At 44.3% G+C, this 25,683-nt stretch overlaps 1 protein-coding gene across 6 annotated transcripts in view; it reads right to left on the reverse strand.

Annotated features, from left to right (window-relative positions):
* The window catches only part of LAMA2 (laminin subunit alpha 2), a 3,129,796-nt gene that overhangs the window by 682,424 nt on the left and 2,421,689 nt on the right, over positions 1-25,683 (reverse strand). For all 6 annotated transcript variants that reach the window (XM_085611831.1, XM_085611827.1, XM_085611830.1 and 3 more), the window contains one exon: positions 22,972-23,182. In XM_085611831.1, coding sequence (XP_085467957.1) covers positions 22,972-23,182 — 211 coding nt within the window. The remainder of the gene's footprint in view (positions 1-22,971; positions 23,183-25,683) is intronic.

Consider the following 25,683-nt stretch of genomic DNA (forward strand, 5'->3'; position numbering starts at 1 on the left):
TCTGTATACCTCGGATCTTGCTCTCTCAGCTAGGCTCTGGTCGGGATACTTCGCACTTCTCACCGCCTCGTCTGGGTTGATCGCAGCCTCAGTCGCCCCCGCTTGACCGGAGGGAGCTTACAGGAAGTCCTGCTGGTACGCGTTTATGGTCCGTCCAGCTGTGGCAGGAGACCGGGCCTGCAACGCACCGCCGGCGCGTGAGATGAGAAAGTGTCCCTGTTCGGGCGCCATTATGTGGTAAATAAAATAAATATTACCGGACTGAATTTCATGCGGAATCTTAAATTAAAGTAAATAGCTCAAAATAACAAGAGGCAGAATCCGTGGTATAAGAGGTTCTCTAATGGGCTTTATTCCATTCAAAATGGCCGACTCGAGTCGCGGCCCTCAGGTTCCGTCACCACGAAGGTTCAGGAAGTGAAGTACAATAATTTATTAACAGACATGTATTTTTATAATAAGTACATTACAATGAAACGAATGTAGAAGGCGTAACATTTGATAAGAAAAATGACGTAGCAGTGACATAATCGAAACTAGGCGTAATAAGGAATAAAAGAAACATGATTGGTTAGAATTATCAGGCATAGGTGGATCTATAAGATAATACTTGGCATAGATGCGCGCGCGGCAGCATGACGTGTAATTGACGTGTAACTAGGGGGTGAAGGGGACTTGACATTTAGCTCTACATGTGGAGACGAGAAGTCTGGGGTCAAGTCATCCTAATCCCAAATCATATCTAACATCCTATGTTTAAAGAACTATGTTATCCACAAGGAAGAGACTCTCGGACAGAATCTATTCTATACTGACTGTGTGCGTGTACAAGCGTCTAAGTGTCTATATGAGATGCGAGGGGCAGAAAACTTTCCATGGCAACAGGGCTATGAATCACTTGCAGGAGGACGGAAAGGCTGAGTCCTTTGCTTGTGAGCTAAAGGAAATGTTTACCTAAATCACTGGACAGGAATGCATCGGCTGAAGAGCAAAATAGATAATTCGAAGGTGAAATACAACTTCTTGGCAGACAGGCGAAAACTAGCCGAGGCAGGCACCGTTAGCTGCACAGGGAGTAGGACAAAGTTCATGGATACAGATGCGAGCTCAAGCTGAAGCTGTCAGAGACAGAGAGCAGGGAAAGGCTTTGAGGACAGAATCGGGCCTACTCGCCTGAACTGTAAAAATGGAGTAACTTAGCCATATAAAGTCGGTGGCCTTTCATACTTAGGAATCGAATATCCAGCCCATTGATGGCGGATCTGACAGAGAACATGTTGACGGTAGACACACATATGTTTGCGTCTTAGAAACTGGAACTGGAGGGAACATACATGTACTTGTAACATGCATATAAAACCGTTGGGGTCCAAGATAGGGGACATAACTGATCAGGAAAATCCACATTTCCACAACTTTCTAAAAGTGCTATTTTCAAACATAGAATTTAAAAACCATCCATCCTAAAGGGTGTGTTATTAAATTCTGAGTTCAGGGATACTAAACTCGACTCGCTACCATGCTCCCTGAGTCAGATAGATTATAATGGAGTTAATAATCAGTCTGCCCAGTCTGGCCTATTGGAGGCAGGTAGCCCTTCAATAGTGAAAAACGAAAATGGCTGTAATTCACTATTAGGTCATGCCACACACATCAGGGCATGACCTACCTTTTACCAACAATGCACCCTGCCCTAGGGCCTACCATAGAGGTGTCCGAAATGTGGCAAAGGGAAGGTTTAGAGACTGGTAAGTAGGTTTCCTTACCAAGTCGACATGGCAGTCAGGGACTGCACGCAGGCGCTGCGGTGGCAGGCCTGAGACACATTTTACACGCTGCTTCTGTGGGTGGCACAACCAGTGCTGCGAGCCCACCAGCAGCAGTTAACTTACACGCCCTTGGCACGCGCAGTGCACTAGACTAGGGTCTGAACAGTAAGTCAACCAAGCCAATCATGGTAACACCAATCAATGTAACAATTTAGCATAGGGAGCACTTGCACTGTGGCACTGATCAGCAGTGGCACAGTGCCCAAAGCAATAATCCAGCAAAAACATCGTAAACAGAGGAGGCAAACAGAAAAAATGGAGGAGAGACTCATGCCAATGATGCCAGGTCTAACAACCACCAAAACATTTTTTAGACTGCCTGCTTATAAATGCTCCATTCCCAAAAACAAGTACCAAATATTCGATCTATTGAAAGTCACAGAACTTGACTTCATTTTTATAACTGAATTATGGCTGAGGAATATATGACACCTCTATTGAAGGAAGCTATACCATCAGGCTATTAAACTGTGACACTAAATTGCATAGGCAAAAGAGGAGGCGGCTTAGCAGTCATATTTAGGAGAACAATAATCTCATCAGAGCTGAGGATGTTCCTTTACAAGGTTGTGAGGCTCTCCTTGTCAGATGCAGCCCTACCTCAACCTTTTCATGTAAGTTTCTCCTTCACTACAAACCACCAATTAGCAAAGCAACATTCCAAGCCATATTTCTAGACACAATCTCTAATCCTTGGTGACCTAAACATATGGTTTGACAAACCTAATATGCCACTACCCAGAAACATCCGCACTGGTCTAGACCCACACAACCTACGACAGCTCATTCGCAATCACACAAACATTGCAGGACACATCTTAGATGCAATTTTCGACAACCCAGACCCAGTCACATTCAAAAGGATTACGCTGGTCACTTGGTCAGACCATTCCCTGGTTGCTTTTCAACAGAAGACACCACAACTCACCCAAGCTAAACTCTTCTTAGCCATAACTATGTATCAAATTTGGAATAAGCTGTATTTGGAGGACCTAGAAAACCTGCTTACCATCAACCCAGATCTGGTGTCAATAAAGTATGTACAAACATTCTAAAGATTGGCCACAGAAGATTTTCATCTCATAATTCCACTATAAAAATCTGAACACAACAAACAAAACACACTACTTGAGTGAAAGCAGAATTACAAAAGATCAAAAAACAAATTGTTAAGCTTCAACGCAACTGGTTCAAAACAAACAACCCTCAAGACATACAACCCTAACCAAAATACATCTACATAACAAAATATACAAATCAACAATCAAAAAAAGCTGAAAGCACCCCCATACTATTCCAGCCGAATCCACAATGCAAAATGTACTCACAGATTTCCGTAAGTCAAAATGCAGAAAAGGTACCTATCCCATTTCTCAATATATTTGCAACAAAGCAGCAAATCATTAATAAATCTAGGGGGCAGATTTACAAGCCCATTGCGACACGTTTGCGCCACCGTTGCGTCACTTTTGTGATGCAGCGAGGGCGTAACAAATGCAGCCAATTTAAAACGTGACGCATCTAGGGAGATGCGTCACGTTGTAGAGTCCTGCGTCACATACATTTTACCTGCATCAGGTATAATGTATGCAGGATGGGCGTTCCCACGCAAAAAGCCATGTAGAACTGACGCAGTGAAATCTACAAGATTTCACTGCATCACTCTACGCCTTCACTGCATCAAAATCCCTACGTCTGGTCTGACCAGGCGTAAGGAATGACGCACGGCTTTTTGAAAGGGACTCACCCATCTGTTGTGGTGCTTTGCTGGAGTTGCGTCACTTTCATGAGCAACTCCAGCAATGCGTCACTTTTGCGCCAACAGATGCGTCAGAATTTCTGACGCATCTGTTAATCCTTGCACCATGGAGCACTGTATTGTAAATACAGAGCATCCATGGTGGCGCAAGGACTTTCGTCAATGGCGCAAGGAAACTGATGCATCTGTGAAGATGCGTCAGTTCCTTGTAAATCTGCCCCTAAGATGCTGGATTCTTACTTAACCAACAGCCACAACCCATTTTTAACAAAACCTCCAGAGGAGAGATAACACTGCCTCTACTACCCTTCAAAGAATTAATGCCAACTATTTTTCTTCATCATGTCAAAGCGAACAAGCCAGTCAGCTGTCCCTGTGACCTTTGTCCACCTGAAATCTTCAAAACCATTATTTTATCAACTTCAGCGGCCATCACAGTCAGAACACCCATCAACAACTCCTTAACCACAGGAGTTTTCCGAGGAGACTTAAAAAAGGCATAACTATGCCCTTTAATAAAGAAAACTATGCATGCATGTGCCTGTTATTAAAGAAAACAAACGTGTACACTCACGATTCCAACAACTACAGACCTAAAGCACATTGACCATTCGTAGACAAACTTATAGAAAGAGCAGCCTTCATCCAGATGTCGCAATTAATTGAGGACAAATCCCTACTTTGTGTGTTCCAAATTGGATTTCGTTAAGGAAGAGGCACTAAACCAGTCCTAATCTCTATCTGGGGTGACCATAAAACACAGCATAACAGTACAGCTGCCCTTTTACTCTTGGACCTCGATAATGACACTAATCCAAAGACTCGAAAAAGCCAGAATACTCTGCAGAGTTTTCATTTGGATCACTTCCTACCTACAAATTAGAATAAATATCATTCAGACTCTTTAAAACTATATAGCATTAAAGCAGAAGCCCCTCACGGCCCAATCACTAACCCATGCTTTTTAATATCTCCATCAAATTATTACCGGAATTCATTAATGATTTTCACTTCACCTGTTATAACTGCGCAGATGACACAGAACATGTCACGAGTTATGTAATATGTGAGGACATAAGCAGTGCATAGCGAAGGCACAAATTATAGTTACACAAGGGCACGCGTTTTAATTACTTGAGATAACTATATCTGGTGAATTGTAGTTTTTTATTTTGTTTAAAACTGTATGTTTTTAAATGACATTTTCATCTAACATTGAGAAAGCCATCTTGTTGTAAAAGTCAGGACTGGCTGAATGATTCACAATAAAGGACAACTTAGCGCAAATGCACTTACAGCCTGCTCCATGGAAAGCTTTTGGACCAGAACAACATTGCACAAATTGTCACATTTTTGTGTTCTGTTAAAATATGGATGTAATATTAGTTTTGCACCTCTTTTTTTATAAATACAAGACTCACGTTGTGAAAGGCAGATGTCTTCAAACCTGGTCAAAGGTAACTCCTTACAACTCCTTCTAGTTGGCACCTCTATGCCTGCCTAAGACCTCCAATTAAATTGTGCCTGACTCTAACATGGCTGCCATTAAACTCCTGCCTGACGTACATGCAGACAGCAAAAAATACTTTTGTGACTAGGATGAGCTTTGTGATCATTAGAGACATATGTCTGTTTTCTAGAAAGTCAGACTGAAACAAGAGGGGATGTTACAATTTGATAGTGTTGCATCAGCCTTGTGCACATACTAGAAACGTAATCCTCCCACAAACTACCTGTTCATTCCAAGCAGTGATGGAAATCAGTACAGCACAGTTCTTAGCGGTGGCTGATACCTACGATGAGGGTGCTACCGGCTTCACCTACTCTATGTGTGGGTATTTAAAATCACTATCAAGGTACATAACTTTGGAAATTAATTTATTCAGCAAACTCACGAGGGGTTAAATACACCTTGGAGCCAGCTACACCGCACCCTGGTGCTACCATCCAACACCTCATACCCACCCCCCTAACAGTAGTATGTTCGGTCACTGGAAGATGCAATACTTAGAGCATCGATCCCAACTGAGATCAGCTTTAATTTTGGAGACAATATTGCTTTATGAACCCTCACTGTCCAGTGCCACCTGCAAAGGAGGGTCAACAGAGAAAACCTTGAACCTAACCCTGCTTACATTCTCCAGATGAGTGAAATTTCAGAACCCAATTCAAGCTTCTGTTTCTTTTCAGCATCTCCAACAGCCAGTATCACCTCTCCCAAGTCTTCGTTGAGCATTCCTTTTGAGCAAGGTTCACCAGATGATCCAATTATAGGCGCCCAACAAAACTCACAACATATTCAGCAGAGCTGTATAAGGGTCTTTCTCTAGGAATTCACTCCGCAGGTTTGATGGGAAACATGGCATGTAATCTTCTTGTCACCGTGCACTCTCTTAACATCAATAAATGTTTTTAGGCCCTCCTCTACTGTCAGGTGAAGTCAGGAAAACTCAACACTCTGGATGCCTCAAACTACAGCAGTCCCCCTCACTCGAACCATCTGAATAACCAGATTCCTTTCCCTAAAACTGAGCAGCCTTGGTTTTTTTTTGTTGAAAACTTTATTATAAACAGTTACATAGTAAAGCAGCATTACATTATCAGCAGGTTCAATAAAGCATTTATAATACATGGCGCACAATCCAGAATACAAAGCACACAGATGGCATCCCATGTTCAGTTATACGGTTTTAGTCAATGGCTAGGGTGCAGGTGAGTAAATACTACAACCGAAACCCCATGTACGCAACGCAGGCAGACCACAGTAACACATGAACTCCATCGAGATCCTTAAATCCTGCGGCACACATGTAGTCCCCACAGGGCCAGGGAAGAGCACCTACTCGGCGAGAGACCGCCGTACTGCTGGTCCTACTCCCCCCTCAACCTCAGCCGTATGCGGCACAGCAGTGTCCCCCTCGGGACCATGCGTTAGAAGGTATCCCACCAGCGGCCCCCACACATCCCTGGGCCGCGAGGTCCACAGCAATAGTTCAGCATATGTGTTACTCTGTTCCTGGCAATATACCATATCCGTCATCCATTCCTTAAATTTTGGGGCTCGGCCCCTACCCCATCTACAGGCTACTTTCCGCTTTGCCAGTAACAGTGTGATGGCGACATACTTTTTGTATTTCGTAGGTATATGTGCTGTGTGCCCCAGGAGCGCGAGCAACGGGTCTCTATCTAGGTGAGTATCAATCATATCTTCTAATGCTGTGAATACTTGTTCCCAGTAGTCACGTCACAGTCCCAGGCCAGATGCAAAAACCCCACGCCTGACTGACCGCATCTCCCACAGCAATCATTGTCAGCTAGTTTAAATCGCAGTTTCTTAACCGGCGTGTAGTATATCTGATGCAGGAACTTAAAGTGTATTACCCGGAACCTACTACTAGCCGATATCTGTGCTGTCTGAAGACAGCAATATCGCCACTGATCCTCGGTGACTTCGCTCCACAACTCTTCCCCCCCATCGTATCCTGGACGAACTGTCGGCCACCGCACTGCACTCCCGTATTGAGGCGTCTAGCCTGGACACTAAGTGTCCACCATCCGTCGAACGCAACATCCGGTGCAATGGTTCAAAACTCTCCGGCTCCCGGGGGAAGTCCGGAAGTATCGATCTCATACCTTGTCGCAATCGCACATATAGAAATACATCGAGTGGCGTGTGCGCCGCTACCTGGAAGAATTGCGCGAATGTGCGAAAGATTCCCTCATGAAAGAGATCCCCTCAGGTTCTGACCTGCATTTACTTACAAAGATCTTGAAATCCCTTCTCCTGCAACAACGTCAAGCTCGGGTGATATGTAAGCGGTAGCCTGGGAGAATAGAGTAACGAGACCTCTAAAAGGGTCGCTGTGCAACGCCATGCCTCCACCGTACTAGTAATTGTGGTAGGTGCCGGAACCTGCATGTCCTTTGGACCGTATATGAGGCCGTTGAGGGGTATTGGGTCGGCGAGCAAGTCCTCCACCGCCACCTGTGGCATGTATCGTGGTGGGTATACCCAATAGTAGGTGTAATGCGCTTGAGCGCTTAAGAAATACATCTCGAGGTCTGGAACATCAAACCCCCCTTGTTCGTATGGCCTGGTTAGTATAGACCACTTCAGACGCGACTGTTTATCCCCCCCATACCAATCGTATAAGTTCCGAGCGCAGCATGGCGAAGAAGACCCGCCCCGGGTGGTAGGGAATATTGAGGAATAAATACAGAAACTGCGGGAGTATCTTCATTTTAATGAGTGACACTCGACCCGCCATGGATAGGGTCAACGCCACCCAACGCGTTATATTGGTTTTGAGACGCTCCACAGCCGTGCCGTAGTTTGCCCTAATAGTTTCCTCCTTATCTCGGGACACCTGGATCCCAAGGTATCGAAAATCATCCTGACACCACTCCAGCGGGAAGTCAAGTGGGAAGGGAATCACGGCCGACGTGAGCAGGAACACCGTGGACTTTCCCCAGTTAATACCCACTCCGGAAAGCCTTTCAAAGCGTATAAATTCCCGCAGTATGGGGTTGATATTGCTTTGCGGATCTCTTATATATAGCGTAATATCGTCCGCGTATAACGATATCAGTATCTGCCTCATGCAGCAGCGAAATGCCTTGTCATTGTGCACCTGCCGCAGACGAGCAGCCAGCGGCTCCACTGCAAGTGCAAACAACAGGGGCGATAGTGGGCATCCCTGTCGAGTGCCCCTGGAGACAGCAATCGGGGGAGACAAATGACCATTTATCAGTATACCGGCCCTCGGTTGATTATATAACAACTGAAGCCAGGAGATATACAGTTGAGGGAATCCCATCCGCCTCAGGACTCTGAACAGATAATCCCACTCCACCGAGTCAAATGCCTTGGTGGCATCTAGAAACACCGTCTGTATCAAGGAAAACAAAGTTCGAAGATTGTGTGATTTCGACCTACCCGGTACAAACCCCGACTGGTCTGGTAGCACAAGCTTTTCCATCAGCAGTGAAAGGCAGTTGGCAAGCACCTTAGCCAGTATCTTGGCGTCACAATTTATCAATGAGAGCGGCCTGTATGAGTCTCAAGAGTCTGGAGGCTTTCGATGTAGCTTTTATAACATTTGGCCGGCAACCCGTCCGAACCAGGCGCTTTCCCATTTTTCAACTGCATGATTGCCTCTCGCACTTCGTCAAGCTCAAATGGGTGGCATAAGAATTCACGCTGTGTATCACCAAGCCAACCTAATGCGACATTCCCCAAGAAGTCCTCCATCCCGAGCGCCCCTCCTCTCTGGGATGTGTAAAGCGAGCTGTAGTGCTCAACAAACGTTTCGAGTATGTCTAACGAGTCTCGCCGTAATGTGTGGTCAGGGCTTCGCACCTCCAATATGTATGTGCTAAAACGAGGGTGCCGCGTCGCTTCCGCGAGAGCTCTCCCAAGACGTTCCCCCTCGGCATATCTGCGGGCCACCCAGTATTTCCCCCGGAACTTCAGCTCACGTTGCGCCTCAGCTTCATACTGTGTTAGGGTGTCTCGAAATTCACTATGCACTGTCCCTGTCTGCCCCTGTCCCATCTGCCTCTCCAACCTCTTCAGTTCCTGCTCCAGGCGTCGAAGCGTGTGCTGTATATCTCGCAGTACCCCACAGCTCTTAGAAAGACAGTACCCTCTAATCGTCACCTTGAAGGCCTCCCAAATCACCTCTACACTATCGACCGATCCCTTATTTCTCGTAAAAAAGTCACGGATTTCCTCCGCCAGTTCCTCCTGAAATACAGCATCCAATAAAGCCATGGGTTGTAACATCCAGCGCGGCTTGGGATTAGCATAGCCCGGCGGAGTAATCGACAGTTTTACAGGGCAATGGTCCGAGTACGTTCTAGCCAAGTGTGTCACGTCGTGTATACCCGGTCCTAACCCCCTAGACACAAAACAGTAGTCAATCCTTGCCCAGCTTCCTGTATGGGAAGTGAAATGTGTGCCCTCTCTCCCCAGTGAGTGTAGATACCCCCAACTATCCAGCAGCCCTCCTTCCTCAAGTATACCACATAATGCTTCCCTGGATTTAGTATAGTGATGTGCCATGGGATGAGACATGTCCTGTTGCGGCTGCAGGGCGACATTAAAGTCTCCTCCCCATATTATGTGAGTGGAACCGACTGTCAAACTTTTACCCCATACATCAGTAAAGAATTCCGGGCTATCAGTGTTTGGGCCATAACAGTTAGCTATCGTTATGAAGTCTCCCCCCAGCCTACCCCATGTGATCACATAGCGACCCTGCGGATCTAAAATAGATCCTACCTGCTCAAAATGTGTCTGTTTCTTGAAAAGGATCGCCGTCCCACGGGCATAAGAGGAGTATGATGAGAACTAGCGATGTCCCGCCCACTTGCATGCGAAGGTGTTATTAGCCCTAGAGTCCAGGTGTGTCTCCTGCAGTAATGCCACTTGAATCTGCTGCCTATCTAGGTATGCCAAGATCTTGCTTCGTTTCCTCGGGTCACCCAAGCCCCTCACATTCCATGACACTATTTTAATCGCACTCCCACCCTCCCGAGCCATTGACGCTTTCAAAACCAACTAGCCCTGCATGATGTGACCCTGCGCATCTCCACCAAAACTCTCCGGGATGAACCCACACATATGAAGTACTTTGCATTTGCTTCCAACTATACTCATGAAGACTCCCATCCCCCCCACCCCCACCCACTGAATCATCCCAAACATGCCAGCCTGAAGAACCCCGCCCTCCACCCCAACTCCCATCAGCTTCCCCTTATTGCTCAATAATCCGAACATCGCCCATTCCCCGGACAGGGAAAGCAAAAATGAAAGCTGTAAACAGTGATTAACTAACATAGGGTACTCCCCGTAGAGGCCTTTCTTCTAGGTGGTGCACTATAAACTCCAGTCAGTCTGGACCCTGCAGCAGTAACCACCAGGCCCTGACCCGAACTAGAGGGTGGCTGATGATGACATAATATTCTAATCCCTTCCGCCATATCTGGCCTAAAAGAGGTTGCATCCAATGGCTGTGGCGACAAACAACACGTCCCCTCCCCTCAACATTGCACTTTGCTCTGTTACCACAAGTCCCATTGGTAGCTGACTTCTCACGCCTGTGTCCTCCGTTACTGCCATCAGTCCCTCTCCGGCGCGGGGGAACGCTCCAACCCCAACTGCGACGACGGCAGTTTGGTGTGCCTACGCATCTGTTTCAGAAACTCCTCCACATGGTGCGGATTGGTGAAGAATTTTTGCACTCCCTGATGAGTCACCCTGAGACGTGCAGGGTATAGTAGCGCATAATCGATGCCAGCCTGTCTCAGTTTCTGCTTCACCACCAAGAAGCGGCGACGTTCCTCCTGCACATGCATTGTAAAATCCAGGTACATGGTGAAAGTCACTCCGTTATAGGACAACTGTTTCTTCTCCCTGGCCACCCGTAGAGCCACATCCCTAGCTCTGTAATTAAGTAGGCAAGCGATGATTGGCCGGGGGGTACCCCCAGGAGGCAGCCGAGGCCCCAGGGAGCGATGAGCCCGTTCTACTATGAACTGCGAAGACAGAGATTCCTTCCCCACCACTTCCATGAGCAGCTTTTCTATGTAGTCTTCTAGTCTACCTGTGTTTGTGCTCTCTGGAATCCCCAAAACACTCACGTTATTGGGGCAACTACGCGCTTCGATGTCCTCATTCTTGGCTGCTATTACTTTGAGTAGCTTGTCCAGCTGCTCCGTTGCTGTTTGCACGTGGGCAGCGGTGTCCTCGACATTGGAAATTCGCTGCTCCGCCTCATTCAGTCGAGTCTCATGACCCTCAATTTTTCACGCTATCGTATCCATGCGGGTGGCCAGGGTATCCATTTTATCAGTGATGGTGGCGAATCCCTGCCTCATCTCAGCTAACTCAATTTGCAAGTCGTTTTCCGGGGTCATCGCCCTCTCCACCTGCGAGGCCGCTTCACCCTTGTCCATCTCAATTTGCGGCTGCTTCGTCATCTTCCGGGCATCAAAAGACAGCTTCTGTTGACGAGCCTCCGACTTCCCCATCTCGTGGTTCCCGGCTCGTATGCAGAGGGGGTCGGGGGGGGTCAGGGGGCGACCAGGTCCTCTTCACGCTGTCTGAACTCCACGCCGGGCACACAGGACCGAGCAGTTTACCGGCCGCACACAGGTCAATGCACCCCTCTCAGTCCTGCCCATCCACCGGTGACCGCCGAACCCCCCCACAGTCCCTCCACGACCCATACCGCCACCACTGACCTCGGGTCTCCTTCTGCGACTCGTCTCAGGGCCTCGTCCAACACTCACAGGAGCCGTCACGCCACTCCACGGGCACAATTACAACCTTCAATGCCCAGAGGGAGCGAGTAATCCGCTCGGGCCACAGAGGACTGCGTATCCACTCTTGCTCTTTTCTCCCCACCCGGCGCATGCGGCCAACAGCCTATGTAGTCTGTAGCTCCATCGGCTCTCCCCGATAATTGTCCAGTGTTCACTGCACTCTGCAACGCACGTATGGATCCACAAGGATAGGGTCCCCCCCTCACCTCGTCCAACACCACCGCTCCTCCATATCCAGAGACGCCACTCACTTTTGGCTAAGATTTCACAGAGCTGCGCTTGTGTACCTCCTCCTCACCGTAAGCCGCCATGCACGTCGTGAGTTTTAGAGCCTTGGCCGTCTGCTACCCCACCAGTCACGGAGCCTTCAGCTCGGGGCGATGACCATCTCCGCTGCTGCCGTCGTGTCCGCTCGCCTCTTCACTGGGCGGGCCTCCACCCCCGCCGCTCCGGCCAGGTCCACAACTCTCCCGCCAAGGGCTACAAGCGGGACACCCGCCAGCAGTCCTCTGACCACAGTCCTGGAAGCGGACCACACCACTGACACCCCTCAGCACGGGCCGCACCTCGTACCTTCCGTGTGTATCTGCCCGATGTGGTGAGCTCATGTCAGTGTCCAGGTGGCCGTCAGCGTCCCTCGTAGAAACGGCGGCCTCCTCTGGGCGTCGTTCTGTGGCCTATCCGCCGCGTGGAGCTCCGGCCGCTCGCGTTGCCAGCGTCGCCGCCTATCAGCTCCAGGCGAGGCACCACCGCTCTCCGCCGCCGAGTTTCAGGGCTGGGATCTGCCACCACGAAGCCTTTCGCGGCCCCCAGCGAGCACCGCAAGGGTCACCAGTCGATCAGCTAGACATTCGGTGGATGCCAGCCAGACTTCAGACGAGGGAAGAGGATAAATAACGGATGATTGCATCAGCCTGCGGGAGCTCCTCTAGAAGGCAGCCATTCCGCACTGGCGCCACCTAGCGCCGCCTGAGCAGCCTTGTTTTTGCTTGTCTAAGACGTCTCCCAGGCACTGTCCATGACACAAGCTGTTGGTGCACTCCTTCAACAGTAAAGCGATCAGAAAAGGAGTACTCCTAAAACCAGGTTTTTAAGAGATTCTCAACAGAGTCGCGATGTTTCTGCTTTTTTTTTCTATTCCGATAATTTGGATATTATTTCTGTCGTCCGTCCAAGTGCTCTACTTTCACCTGGATCTGAATCATTTGTGAATCCAGTTTATGGATAGCACCGATGGTTGCAGCGCCCACATCTTCAATGCACGAAACCAATATTCCTCCTGTCTGATCCTATCGTCCTAATTGGCCACTCTTGCAGGATGTGTTCAACCTTGCATATGACAGCATCCAGTTTAGTAGCAATGCCCTCGATACCTGGTTTTTGCTTGGCAAGCATGCTTTTAATGTCACAGGAAACTTATGATTGTCACTAAAGCTCTACTTTTCCAGGCTTCCGAGCCCCTTCCTCCTCAGAAGAGGCAAACTGTCAGTTCCCGGAATCAGAGCTTAGATTACTGCTTGTCACCCTTTTCAACCGGGCAAAGCTGTGCAGCCTTATAGAGATCAAAACAAAACTGAGGTGGGGCTAACAGCACCCCAAACTGCGTTGTTATAATGGCCAGGGGCTCAACAGATAGTGCACCCAAAGCCACTCTGCTCAATGTTGTTCAAAGAAAAGAAAGGATCGGGTTTCACCAGCCAGTGTGCGACCTTAGCAGTACCAGTTCTGTATCAAAATTGTAAAGGAAGAGCATTTGTACTGCACAGTTTACAGGTATGGCACCAGGACCATTGTTGTAGCTTGCACTTTTAACAGCTTCCTGTAGCGTCTGTTCCTGTTCACTTGATTGGGCTGGGGCATGAACACAATGGGTGCCATTTTACAACAGTCAGAGAATCATGCCAAAGGACACCAGGTTGAACACTGGGAACACCAGTGTAAATACAGCAGCCCAAAAGGTAGGCGTTGTTCCAATATTTTCAGGAAACCACAGTGTACCCCCAACTGACACAGTAGCCCCTGGGGTGTATTAACTGCCTTCATCGACAAGCAGGTCATTCAAATGAGTAATATATGGAGAATATTTCATTCAATCGAGTAATATATGGAGAATATTTCACTCACACGAGTAATATATAGAGAATACGAGGCCTTTTTCTTATACAAGGACCAAATCCATCCTTCCATACTAATGCAAAACCAACAATGGTAAGACGGCATCCCAGGAGCTAAATACTTAAGCGCTGCTGTACGATGAAGAGTAACCCCAGACTGAGTACCTCTGAATTAATTTCCTCTCCACACCACTAGGGATGAAAAAACATTTATCTAGAGGTATCTATTCCTACTACTAGAAGATCTTGCTTTCCTTTATAGGAAATCTAACTAATAGTTTATTTCTATAACCTTACTGTTTCACTGTGATCAGAGGTGATGTTCGGGACACAGTCTACGGATATTTGTGGAGAGGAGAAGTCATTGACGGGTGGCATAGAATTTAATCAATTGACATTAAAATCCCTGTTAACAAGTCCTTAAACACAACAGCAGTTGTGTTTTGTTATTATATTTTTTCAGAATTCTGGTGCAAGCTCCTCCCTTACACTGATGATACAATTAGCACAATGGGTGATATAAGCCTGGTAGATTATGACCCTAAACGTACTTTCTCGAAAGAGATAAAAGTAGCAGAGTGGGTTCATTCTGATGGGAAAAAGAGACATAGTGAATCAAGGCTAGCTTCTCATTGTAGAAATTATTGTACGGCTGGATGGTAAGGCTGCATAATATAAGACAAGCTAAGACACAACCTCTCGACTTCTCGCATTATTCATTTTCTCTTTATGCAAACATTCCATAAACAACTACCTATGTGTACTAGAGGAAAGGTAAGTAAGTTTATTGTGCAGGATTAATAAAAAGTGCTATATATACATAGCATTATGCATGTTCATTAACATATTCCATCAACAGTCTTAAAAAGGATTAAGAGCCATGTTTTGGTGCAGACTACCAAAAATATAATTTGGGCTACGAAACCATAGGCGAGAATTTATAATAACAATTATTTAAATGATTAGACCTTCATGGATTCAGCAAGTAATGTCACTGTAGTACCAGGAGAGAAAACATTTAAAAGACATCTATATAAAAAGTCTGATTTCCTCCTGGTGTTTTAAGTTGAGGAAGGAGTAATCAGTCAAATATGCTGGAATAGTTGTTGTTCCCCCAGATCTTGACCATCAAGCACAGAGGATTGCAGTATACTTCTGGTTAAAGCGGCAGTGCTTCGAGTGTAGAGTTATGTTGTGCACATTTTTGCTGTGAAAAATAGGCCTTTGGAAGCATAATTTCAGGTTTGAACAGCAGATGATCACTGCTTGAGTGAGTTGTCAAATTTATCAGTGGTTTGTGAATCAAAGTGATTGTTTCGGCCTTTTCTTAATCATTATAGGGAGTTGGGACCTTGGCGTTAATCAGATGTAACAATGTTCTGTTTTCTCAGTTTTATCAGATTGCTCAGCTAGAGGAGAGGGTAGCACTTGAAGGGCTTGAAGTAACTGGAGCAGTGGCAGTGAGTAGGGTGTTAAAAGAAATGAAGGGGCTTCTGTCCGGAGCCTAGGCTGTGTACACTTACTGCTCATGAGATCCCACTCACAACTCACAAATGTTCATATACGGCTATATATTCCTGAGTATAAGAACAGCAATCATATAGTGGTGGACTGACCTGTAGGAAAGTCAGGGGAATTGTAAAACGATCACCGACTTTCAACAGGCACGCAGGCCTGAGAGGAATTTACTCAGGTTCTACCTCCATGGTGACTGACTGGCTCGCCACCAGCAGATTCTATTGCCTCAGAATATGCACAGACCTGCCTACAGAAATGCTCAATTTCTGTTTAGACCAGCCTTCTTCTGACCATGTTCTTTCACTAACAGCATGCTTGGCAAACAGGTATGGGTCAGTAATTGCAATATTCTGTTATACTATTGATCTGTATGTCTTCGCTTAGTCTTTTGAGGTCTGTAGAGGCGGGGGCAAACTGGGCAGCTGGAGGCTCAGGGAAATAACAAACAGGAATGTTCTCCTGATAGGCTGAAAGGAAAGTAGGTTCATTATTGAACTCATGTTGAAAAGATGACTAAACTCAAGTGCAATCACATTGGTTTTTATCTTCATTGAAAACCTTACGAGGGAACAGGTACTTATAGCATCAACTTACATTAAAACCTCAATTTTGGCAAAGAGGAGTACAGTGTAATATCACTGTAGATGCTGTTGCCGTAGTATGAGCATTGCACTGACGAGTGAACATAAAGATAAACATGCATTGGCAAAGTCAACAGATCTGATTTTGTTGCCAACCTTTTGTCTTTGTCAGTGTTTGTTTTGTCATGGATTTTGAAAAACATTATAGTTAGAGAAACTGCTGGGCCCTCAGTCAACCAAAAAAAAATACTAAAGGGAAACATATATCGTTTTGGTCTCAAAAAGCACATATTGCCATAGGAGTGCCAGGTATTGAAAGGAACTACTTTGTGGGAGAATGTGCTACTTCTGACATGGAGGAAAGCTGTCACTCTCAGTAAAGTTAGCCAGTGAGTATGGTGGCCTGACCGACTGTCCAAATAATGTGTACTATAGAATGGGGAACTAAGCATATTATATATAAAAGGTCTTGGCTAAAGACGGACCTAGAGGATTGAGAGATTAAGCCCAGATTTGCGAATTCACTCCATTCTGAGCTACAGTGTGCGTGAAAAGGCACACACTTGCAACTTAGCATTGCTGCATTTCATCTGAGATGAAGCATTTTGGAGAGATGGGGTAAAACCTAAGACCACATGTGGCCACTTACAGGCATGCTGAAAGCAGAGTCTGGTCCCAGACCTTTTGTGAACAGAAAAAAAGAGGAAACACAGGCAAAGAGTTAGGAGCCTATTCACAAACTGCATTTTGATATACGGTTTGTAATACTACAAAACATGCTATAAAATGCTATTGTCAAATCTACATGCAGCATTTATGCCTACACCTCTCCTATCTTTTTCTATACGGACATCTCTGCCCCGAGTGCAGAGTCTTCACACACATTTCAGTAGTAAATGTGCGAAGGGCAGAGGTTAGTGGCTGAGAGATTTGGAATACTTGCTACTAAAGGTAAAGGGAATAGGGAGGAGTAAGGAGGAGTTAAAAGAGTTTTAAGGAGTGGTTTAGGAAGCTACATACAACCTCACATAAAAGAGTCAGCCCATTGCTATTCACAAACTGCACTTCTAAAGTAACCACAGCCAAAAAGAGACACAAAACAAAAGTAAATTACTTTAGCTCAGAGCAGATGTAAGCCCATTACCACAAATGGCCACCCACTGGTACTGTAGCAACTTCCCATTGAAATCATTGGAGTTGGGGACTTAAAATTAAACCTATTGAAAATAATTCTACATTGAATAACATAATTTAAAAGATATACAATTCAATGTTAAAAATGTACAAAGTTGTACTTTTTTACTTAATTATAAAATATTCTTAATAACCTTCATAGCATTTTAAAATTAATGTAGCAATAAATGTTCCTAAGTACACTTAAATTACTTTAAATTAATTTTAAATATCATTGTTAATAATTCTTAATGCATAATAACATGTAATCTAAAGTTAGGAAAAATAATATTAATATAATTTAATATATGTATATGAATTCTTTTTTTTACTCCAAAGTGTGGTAATTAGTGCTATAGCATCTATTTTCTATATTTAAATACATATATATAAAACTAATTTACATTAATATTTAACATACAAATATTTTTACAAACTTTTTCCAAGTATAACAAACTTTTTTTTAACTTTTGCCTACACTTTACCAAAGGGAGATTCTGTAGTTGGGGTGGAGATCTCCATAGAATTTCCCTGTAATTTACAGCAGGGAGATGTCCCCCCAATGGAGAGATCTTGATATTGTTAAGCATGGGGAAAATTAAAAACATTTAGTGAACTTGGCAAATGTTTTTAAACAAAATGTATGTTAAATATTAATGTAAAATAATTTTATATATTATTATAAATGTAGAACTAAAGAAAAAACATATAAGAATGCTAATAAAAATTTGAAATAAATCTTTAATTAATGTTAAAAAGAATTGCACTAAAAGAATTTTTCTCAAGTTTAAATAAAAAATAGATTCATACCTGAACTAAAAAATTATCTGATTATGCATAATTAAAGTTATATATAGAATACATTAAATAATTTAAAATCTATTTAATTTCATATATTGTTACATCTTTTTTAAAATACAAAAACGCTAATAAAATATTTTATAATTGAATACAAATATGTATTTTTTAAATATTTTTACATCAAATTGTATGTACTTATTTTTGTAGCAATTTTAAATAATTTATTTCAGATTAACATTATCTCCTAGGGGGTTCACATTTAAGTCTCTGTGTCCATTATTTTCTATGGTAGGTTGTTGCAGTACCAGAACTTGGCCAAGTGTGGGTCTCGACTTACTTCTGTTTATTTTTTGAGGAAATTTACATTCATAAGTTAATTCCCTTCAGGTGGTGCAGACTTGTAAGTCTACTCTTTTGAGAAATTTTGCACTTAGATTTTGTCAATATAAAAAAAGTATTAAAGTTACTCAAAAGTGTATGAGAGAAAATGCGTATGTAAATCACTCAAAATGTCCTGCTCTATGGCGTCACAGACTTCACATTGGTATGCTTTAAGAGCTTCTTACTCACTGCAGCATGCCTCATCTCGGGCCTGAAGAGATATGATAACATCACCCCCATCCTGATTAAAGTCCATAGGCCCCTTGCCCGCCTGCTCCATCTTTAATACCAACTACATCATTAACAAAGCCATCACGACCAGCAATCTTGCTCACAGACTAGCTCATAACGGCGGGTTGTTCTCTGCATTCTGTAGCATGGACATCATAAGACTGTAAACTAATAAGTAATAAAAAGAAAAAATAAGGGTGCAAGCCTTTTCCATTTATGAATCCAGGATCTGGAACAGCATCCTCATAACTAGCTGGACTGCCCCAACGCTGCACCAATTTCAGGAAGAGTTGAATATGCACCTCTTTAAAGAACACTAAATTACAACCCAATAACTGACCACAAACCAGCTACCTCTCATATCATTCTTTGACTTTATGCTTGTTTTCAACCCTGTGGAGAGCTCTCCATGCTACAGAAATACCATATACATACATGCAACCAGTTTCCATTGCTTTCATTAGATTTTCATAATTAACATAGATGAATATTTAATACCCTATTACCATTTCTTTCTGGCAGAATAGGGTGTCTTATTCCTCTTTTCCAATGTACAAAGTCTATTTTAAGTACCTTGTACCACATACATGCATTTTCCATTACAAGATGTTATCAGAAATGCTATATCTTCTTTTGTCATTCTCAGTGAGTGAGAAACGCTGAATATGACAGTCACCAGCATATACTTGGGCAATTCTTCCTCCTAATAAAGTGCATGCTCACTAAATATTATAGTGATTGTACGTAATGTCATCTTGTATTCTTATATAGTGCTTTCTACCACCGTTTTCACCACTATCACTACCATAAGTAACAGGTATTACTATAATCTATTGGAACACAACGATGGAGAGAAACAATTACTGCCCTATCATATGTATTTGATACTATACATCCATCACACAAAAAATACGGTAGCAAATCGGATATTTTCCCTTATGGGTAACTAGGATCTAATTAAGTGGTAGTAATTTGATTAACTTTGTAAAGATGCCTGGATGCATTGGCCCACCGATATGCACCTTAAGTTGCACAACTGCAGTAGGAACTTTAAGTCACTGTGTTATCATACCAGCTGCATGCACACAAAAATATTCTGCCGCTGTCAATAATTGTTTGAGTGTATCAATTTTAATTTAGTTTTTATAGAAAATTATTGTGTTTTTTCAAGAGCTACAACAAAGATTATGGGACAATCTGTGGGATCTTCAAAGTCTGGAGAAATGATTGTGGGGGCTGTGGTATGGCTCGCAGTCTAACATCGCAGGAGGTGACTCACCTTGCCATGACCATTATGTTCTATCAGTGATGCCGCCCTTTAGGTAGCTTTACCACTTTCACTCTAATTTTGACAGTCACAGGAGAGATACCCAAAAGAGCATAGATAAGACTGTGCTTAGGGTTTTTTTTTAGACCATCCCAAATACAGTTTTGAAGGTTCAAATTAAGAACTAACTGTACTGCTGGGCGACTAATGTCTAATTTCTAAGTAAAGTTCTCTGCCACATAATCAGTAATTACTCATGCATTTCCTGCGTTTCATCATAGAAGCCTCAAACCAAAGTCTGTACAGAACATGTGTGTTCGCATGTGTGTGTATATTTGTATGTGTGCATGTATGGGCAAGACTGGGGGTTATTGCCAAGTGTGCAGTGGTGGCTGGCACAGGTAAGGGCGGTAGTGCCAGGCAGGGTGCGGCAGTGGGGGAAGCCGACAGAAGACGGACTAGGCATTATTTATTTATTTAATTATACCTACTCTATTGTCTGTCAACTTCTCCCCCTCCCACCCTGCCACGTCCCACCCCACGGCCCCACTGCACTTACCTGTGCGGGCCACCGCTGCAAGTGTGGTGTTGCGGTGTTGTATACCTTCTATCACCGTATTTTTTTCCAAGTATCTTTTCATTGATTTCAATCAGTTATATATGACATTTTATTCCAAGGATTGTGCAATGCACAATAGTATGTGGATTAGAATAGTGTAAATCGCATGTGGCAACCTTTTTGTCACAAGTTTGCCATCCAGTAAGCACCTGGATTCTTACACTCAAACTTCAAGTTAAACAATATATAAACTAAAACTCTGGTTCCAAGTAACATCACAGTAATGGCATTGTCTGCAAGAAGTTTAACCCGCAGAGCCCCAATTTAAGAGCCCGATACAAAATATCCCAACGTTTTCCTTGTAGTGTGATAAAGCGAGACCCAGATTTATCATGAGAGACAGGGAGACCTGGGAATGTGTCAAAATGCTGCGCCTTCCCAGGGGAGGCCTAATGAGGAGAAATATCATCACTTCTCCTCGATTTTTCCTCTTTCTCTATATGCTGCATTCTGCAGCACACAGAGAAAGAATGAAAACGCCTCAGATGATTGTTTATGTGCAGAAAGTTGTCCCTTCCTGCAGAAAAACAACACTGCCTGCAACGCAAACACCCTTGCACTATGGCACGATGGCGCTAGGAAGCACATAGCGCGCCAGTGCAAGGAGCAGACAGGAAGCACCATATGTTTAATATGGCGCTTTCCTGCCCAATCTTTGCCATGCAACGCAGCGCAGCAAGGTGTCTCGCTGCGCTGCGTGATATTTTGATAAATCTGCTCCTGATTGTAGTAAACATTTAATCAACTATGGAAATTAGGGAGAGGGAATAACAGAAAGGCTTCGCAAACAGCGTTTCCTACGATGCACTCGAAAAAACTGGTTTTTTTTACAATTCACTGCACTAAAAATAATGTAGAATTCTGGAGTCCAGAGATTTGATTTATGAGTAACCACTGTGGACATTTCTTCTTCAAAAGTAACAAAAGATTTTTGCGACCTTTGTACAATTTAGTTCTATGACCATTACTTTTGCACAGGAATGGAATCAGGTTTGAAGTGAGAACTATTTAAAAAAAAAATCGCAACTATTATCATTAAATTGAGTTTTGTTTATTTTTCAAATACAGTGTTTATTAGAGAAGCGTCTTTTTTTACTCAGATATTTTGTTAATTTCACAAATTTGGCAAAGGGGAAAATAGGTGAAAATTCCTAAAAGGAAATTCTAACTGCTCTGAGAAGCTCACTGACTAACATCTTCACAGAGTTGATAATTTCCGAACTTGATACATTACTACGTGAAATGTAGCGTTTCACTGCACTAAATACATTTTATCCAGGTTAATGGAATGGTGCAAGAGGATAGAAAAATTTAAAGGTAGCTGCAGCTTAACCTAAGAATAATCATTATTCACCGGAGACGTATATCATACTTTTGCTGCAAAATATGTTTTTTGCTTTATTTTATTTCTCACAAAACTCAAAAGAAAGATAATTCATTTGCTAATTTTCTCAAAAAGCAATTACTTTAAACTGGGAGACATCTAGCAAAGCACATGGAAAATTAAGACTCAATCTATGCATCTTTTTTCATACAAAATGTTGTGGGCTCCTAACGAAAGAATAGTGCCAGTGTTTCCATTCATGAATAATGCACACAATAGCAGAGATTGAGCACAAAAACAAACTCTTCACTGCTATTGAAGGTTAGGAAAAAGACCAAAAGGACTGCCTTAGTTTACCATTACAGCCAGCTGGTGCCCACAACACAAGTCACATTTTGGCTGAGCTAAATATGGAAAACAATAGTCCCTTTCACACTTGCGTGGAGCGATATCATTACAAAAGCAATGCCCCTATCTAGTAATGCCCACTTGCTGACTGGTGACAGGAGGGATCTTCAAAGCCAGGCAGGGCCAGACTGGCCGTAGCAGGCGTCGGGCGTTTCCCCCGTAGGCTGGAAGGCTAGGGGCTGGTTTTGCAGTGGTGGGGGGTGCTTTTGTTACTGGGGGTCAGTTTTGGTGCGGTGCTACAATATCCGCCCCCAGTAACAAAAGAAGCGGTGCTTTACACTTGCACAACTTCCGCCCCCCCTTCTCAGAGGCTGGTCCGAAACAATTGCCAGGGGTGCTTTGGGTTCCCAGTCCAGCCTGATGCCAGGGGTCGATACTGGCAGACGCCCCACCAATTAGTAATGTGAAGTGTGTAATGCTGTTGTAGGGTCTGCCAGGCAACGAGCCCCCCATTAAAAAGTTAAAGCTGACACCCAGTTACACATTCTGGGCCCCTTTTCTCTAGGGGAAGTTACTTATCTGCAGACTTGAAAATGTGTTTGATACTGGAGTGCGATTTCTTTTAACGTCGTTTTTACCAACCAATTGGTTTTCAATGTTTTAGTTATTTGATAAAATGCCACACCAGCAATACTTACATCCAGGTCAGTCATGTTTCGCTGGTTAATTGCAGATAAGCGGTCAGCCTCCTTGATCTTTCCCCGGGCTTCCTTCAGCAGGTCCCAGGCATCATCCAGTTTGCCTTTGTAAGCTGCCAGCTTATCTTTAACCTCATCTTTTATCTCCTGGTTCTTCTCCCTGGGCTCAATGAACTGCTTCGTTACCTTGAGCAGAAGACCTTCTGCAGCTCTGCAATCAGAAACAGGAGACAGCATGTTTGTGAGAACAATGTCAGGACATAGATTAGGTAAAATGTCCAATCCTTCCTGGTCTGGGCCAATAAATATTAGAGGGACAAGAACAACACCACCATGTCAAATAAACATCACATGGTCAGTAAAAATAAGGGTCTTGATAGGGCTAATCAATCAGATTTTAGTGGGACATTTGTCATTTCCTACCAACTACAAATGACCAACCTCAGTGTGGCTGGGCTGAATGAAACCTATCTGAGCAGATAGCAGGCACAGAAACTGACCCATGAGCAAGCCATCAAGCATAATTCAGGTGGAGATGTTATGTCTAATGAAGACTATAGTCAATATGTCACCTTGATGTGTATGCTTGCCTTTCTCGTACTTCGTCTGGGTAGTCCTTACAAGCTGCAGGAATGATTTTCCCTTTTAACACCTCCCTCGGTCACCTTTTCCTTGTAGTTCTCAATAGTGTGTTTCCTTTAATTCACACTGATGCATCAAATCCACATCCACTCTGAAATTCGTACCATATAAGTGTTTTTGTGTGTGTGTGCGGAAGTGTGTGTCATCATGCATACAGAATGTGAGGGGTTAAAGAAACTTTCATTGTAAGAAAAGATGACACAGAAACTAACATGAAAATACTAGCTCAACATGGCATTAAAATACTAGCACACCTTGCAAGGGAGTATCCTACTGTAAGACGATATTAGCATGAACCACTTTAGATTTTTTGATCTCCTTGACCCATTAGGCAGAATGGAATTAGGATGCCTTCACTCAAGGTGAGAAACGAGTCTTAGCATGTTGCCTAACACCAAAATCAAGTTGGAAAGTAAGAAGCTGCTTATTTACAGATAACTAGAGAAAGTAGCTAGGTCTGTCCTGTGGAGGGGTTATGTTGTAATGTTTTTTTCACTATTACAAGGGGGCAGGTGTCACTAGATAGGAATAACATGCTCTCTTTTCGCAGTGCCTGATGGAATTTTGGCAACATCATTTTTAAAATCTTCAAAATCTTTGGTGAGTGCAATTGGGAAGCCTTACATGACTTCTTACAATATTCCAAAAGTCACTTATGCAACAGTGTAAATGAATGAAATTATGAAACCATAAAGAAATGCTGGAGTCATTCAGAATGTTGATGCCACTGGAGAGATCTTTAAGTGATCAAGGCTTGTATAGGCACTAGGCATGAACATAATTCAAATTAGGAGTCCTTTACCAAGCTTACATCGCTGATGTGAAATGTGCCTTGGCAACTTCACTGGTGATTTTTTATACTTAAAATAGGTAAACAAAACATGTCATTTTCTTCATGTGACTCAGTATTCCGAATTCCAGGCTGCCCTGGAAGTCCTGATGAGGGCTTGAATCCCAGTCAGGGCTCCAGGAGGTCGGCAACATTCTCTCAAATGTCTCCCTCTGTCCCTCATTCTGAACAAATTACAAAAATGGGTTGTGCGCTTGCAGGCATAGGGTAAGGACCCCAGGGACCTGGTTTCTGTCTGCTGAGCCACAAAGTGGCGGCAAGGGGACCCGCAGGGACAGGGAGGTCTCCTGTGCTTGTCTGGAATAGGAAGCTCTGACTGGGCCTTGGTTCGGAGCTCCAGTGGCCCCAGGGGTGGAAGCCTCAGCCCTGGACTCTTTTCCATGGGCAGACATGTCATTTGGAGTCTGGGAAGGGTACCGCAGGCCCAAGGAGGCCTACGCTGCTTGTCCAAGATGAGATCCGCCCATGCCGCAGGTCAGAGTTCCAACTGGTCCAAGGGGTGGAGGCTCCCAGTTCTGGGCTCTCTTCTCTGATAGGACATGTCACAAAGTACCCAGAACAGGGTCCCTCTGGCCTGGGGAAGTCTAACTTGCTTATCTGGGCTTAAAAGCTCTGAATGGGTCCCAGGACAGAGCCCCAACGGGCCTGGGGAGGTCTCCCCAGCTCGTCTGAGTTGAGAAGTTCTAACCTGGCCCTGGGGTAAACACCTCAGACCCTGGACTCTCTTCTCTAGCCTGCCATGATGCAACATGCCCGGGATGGCAGCTTGCAGACCCGGGGAGGTTTCTACTGCTTGGCCTGGTTCAGAATCTCTGACCGGGTCCAGGTTAAGAGCACAGGAAGGCTGATGGGTGGAAGCCCCCAGCTCTGGGCTGCCTTGGCCGGCCCGCCATGTCACAAAGTGCCTGGTATGGGGTCCCGCATGCCTCGGGAGGTCTTCCTTGCTTGTCTGGGTTCAGAATCAGAATCTCTGATTGTTTTTTAGGACAGAGGTCCGATGGGTCCAGGAGTGGAAGCCCTAGGCCCTGGGCACCCTTCTCCAGCCTGCCGTATTGCAAAGGGTCAGATGTATGTTGCTTTTTTGAGGTCACTAATTACCAGATTCACAGATTTTGGCCATTTGCAACCACAAAAAAGCATTTTTGCATGTACAAATGTCCAATTTGCAATTCAGCAATCGTAAAATGAGTTTGCGATTCGGTATTAGGAAGGGGCGTGTT

Source organism: Triturus cristatus, chromosome 6 (assembly GCF_964204655.1).
Source record: "Triturus cristatus chromosome 6, aTriCri1.1, whole genome shotgun sequence".
In the NCBI taxonomy this organism is placed as follows: domain Eukaryota; kingdom Metazoa; phylum Chordata; class Amphibia; order Caudata; family Salamandridae; genus Triturus; species Triturus cristatus.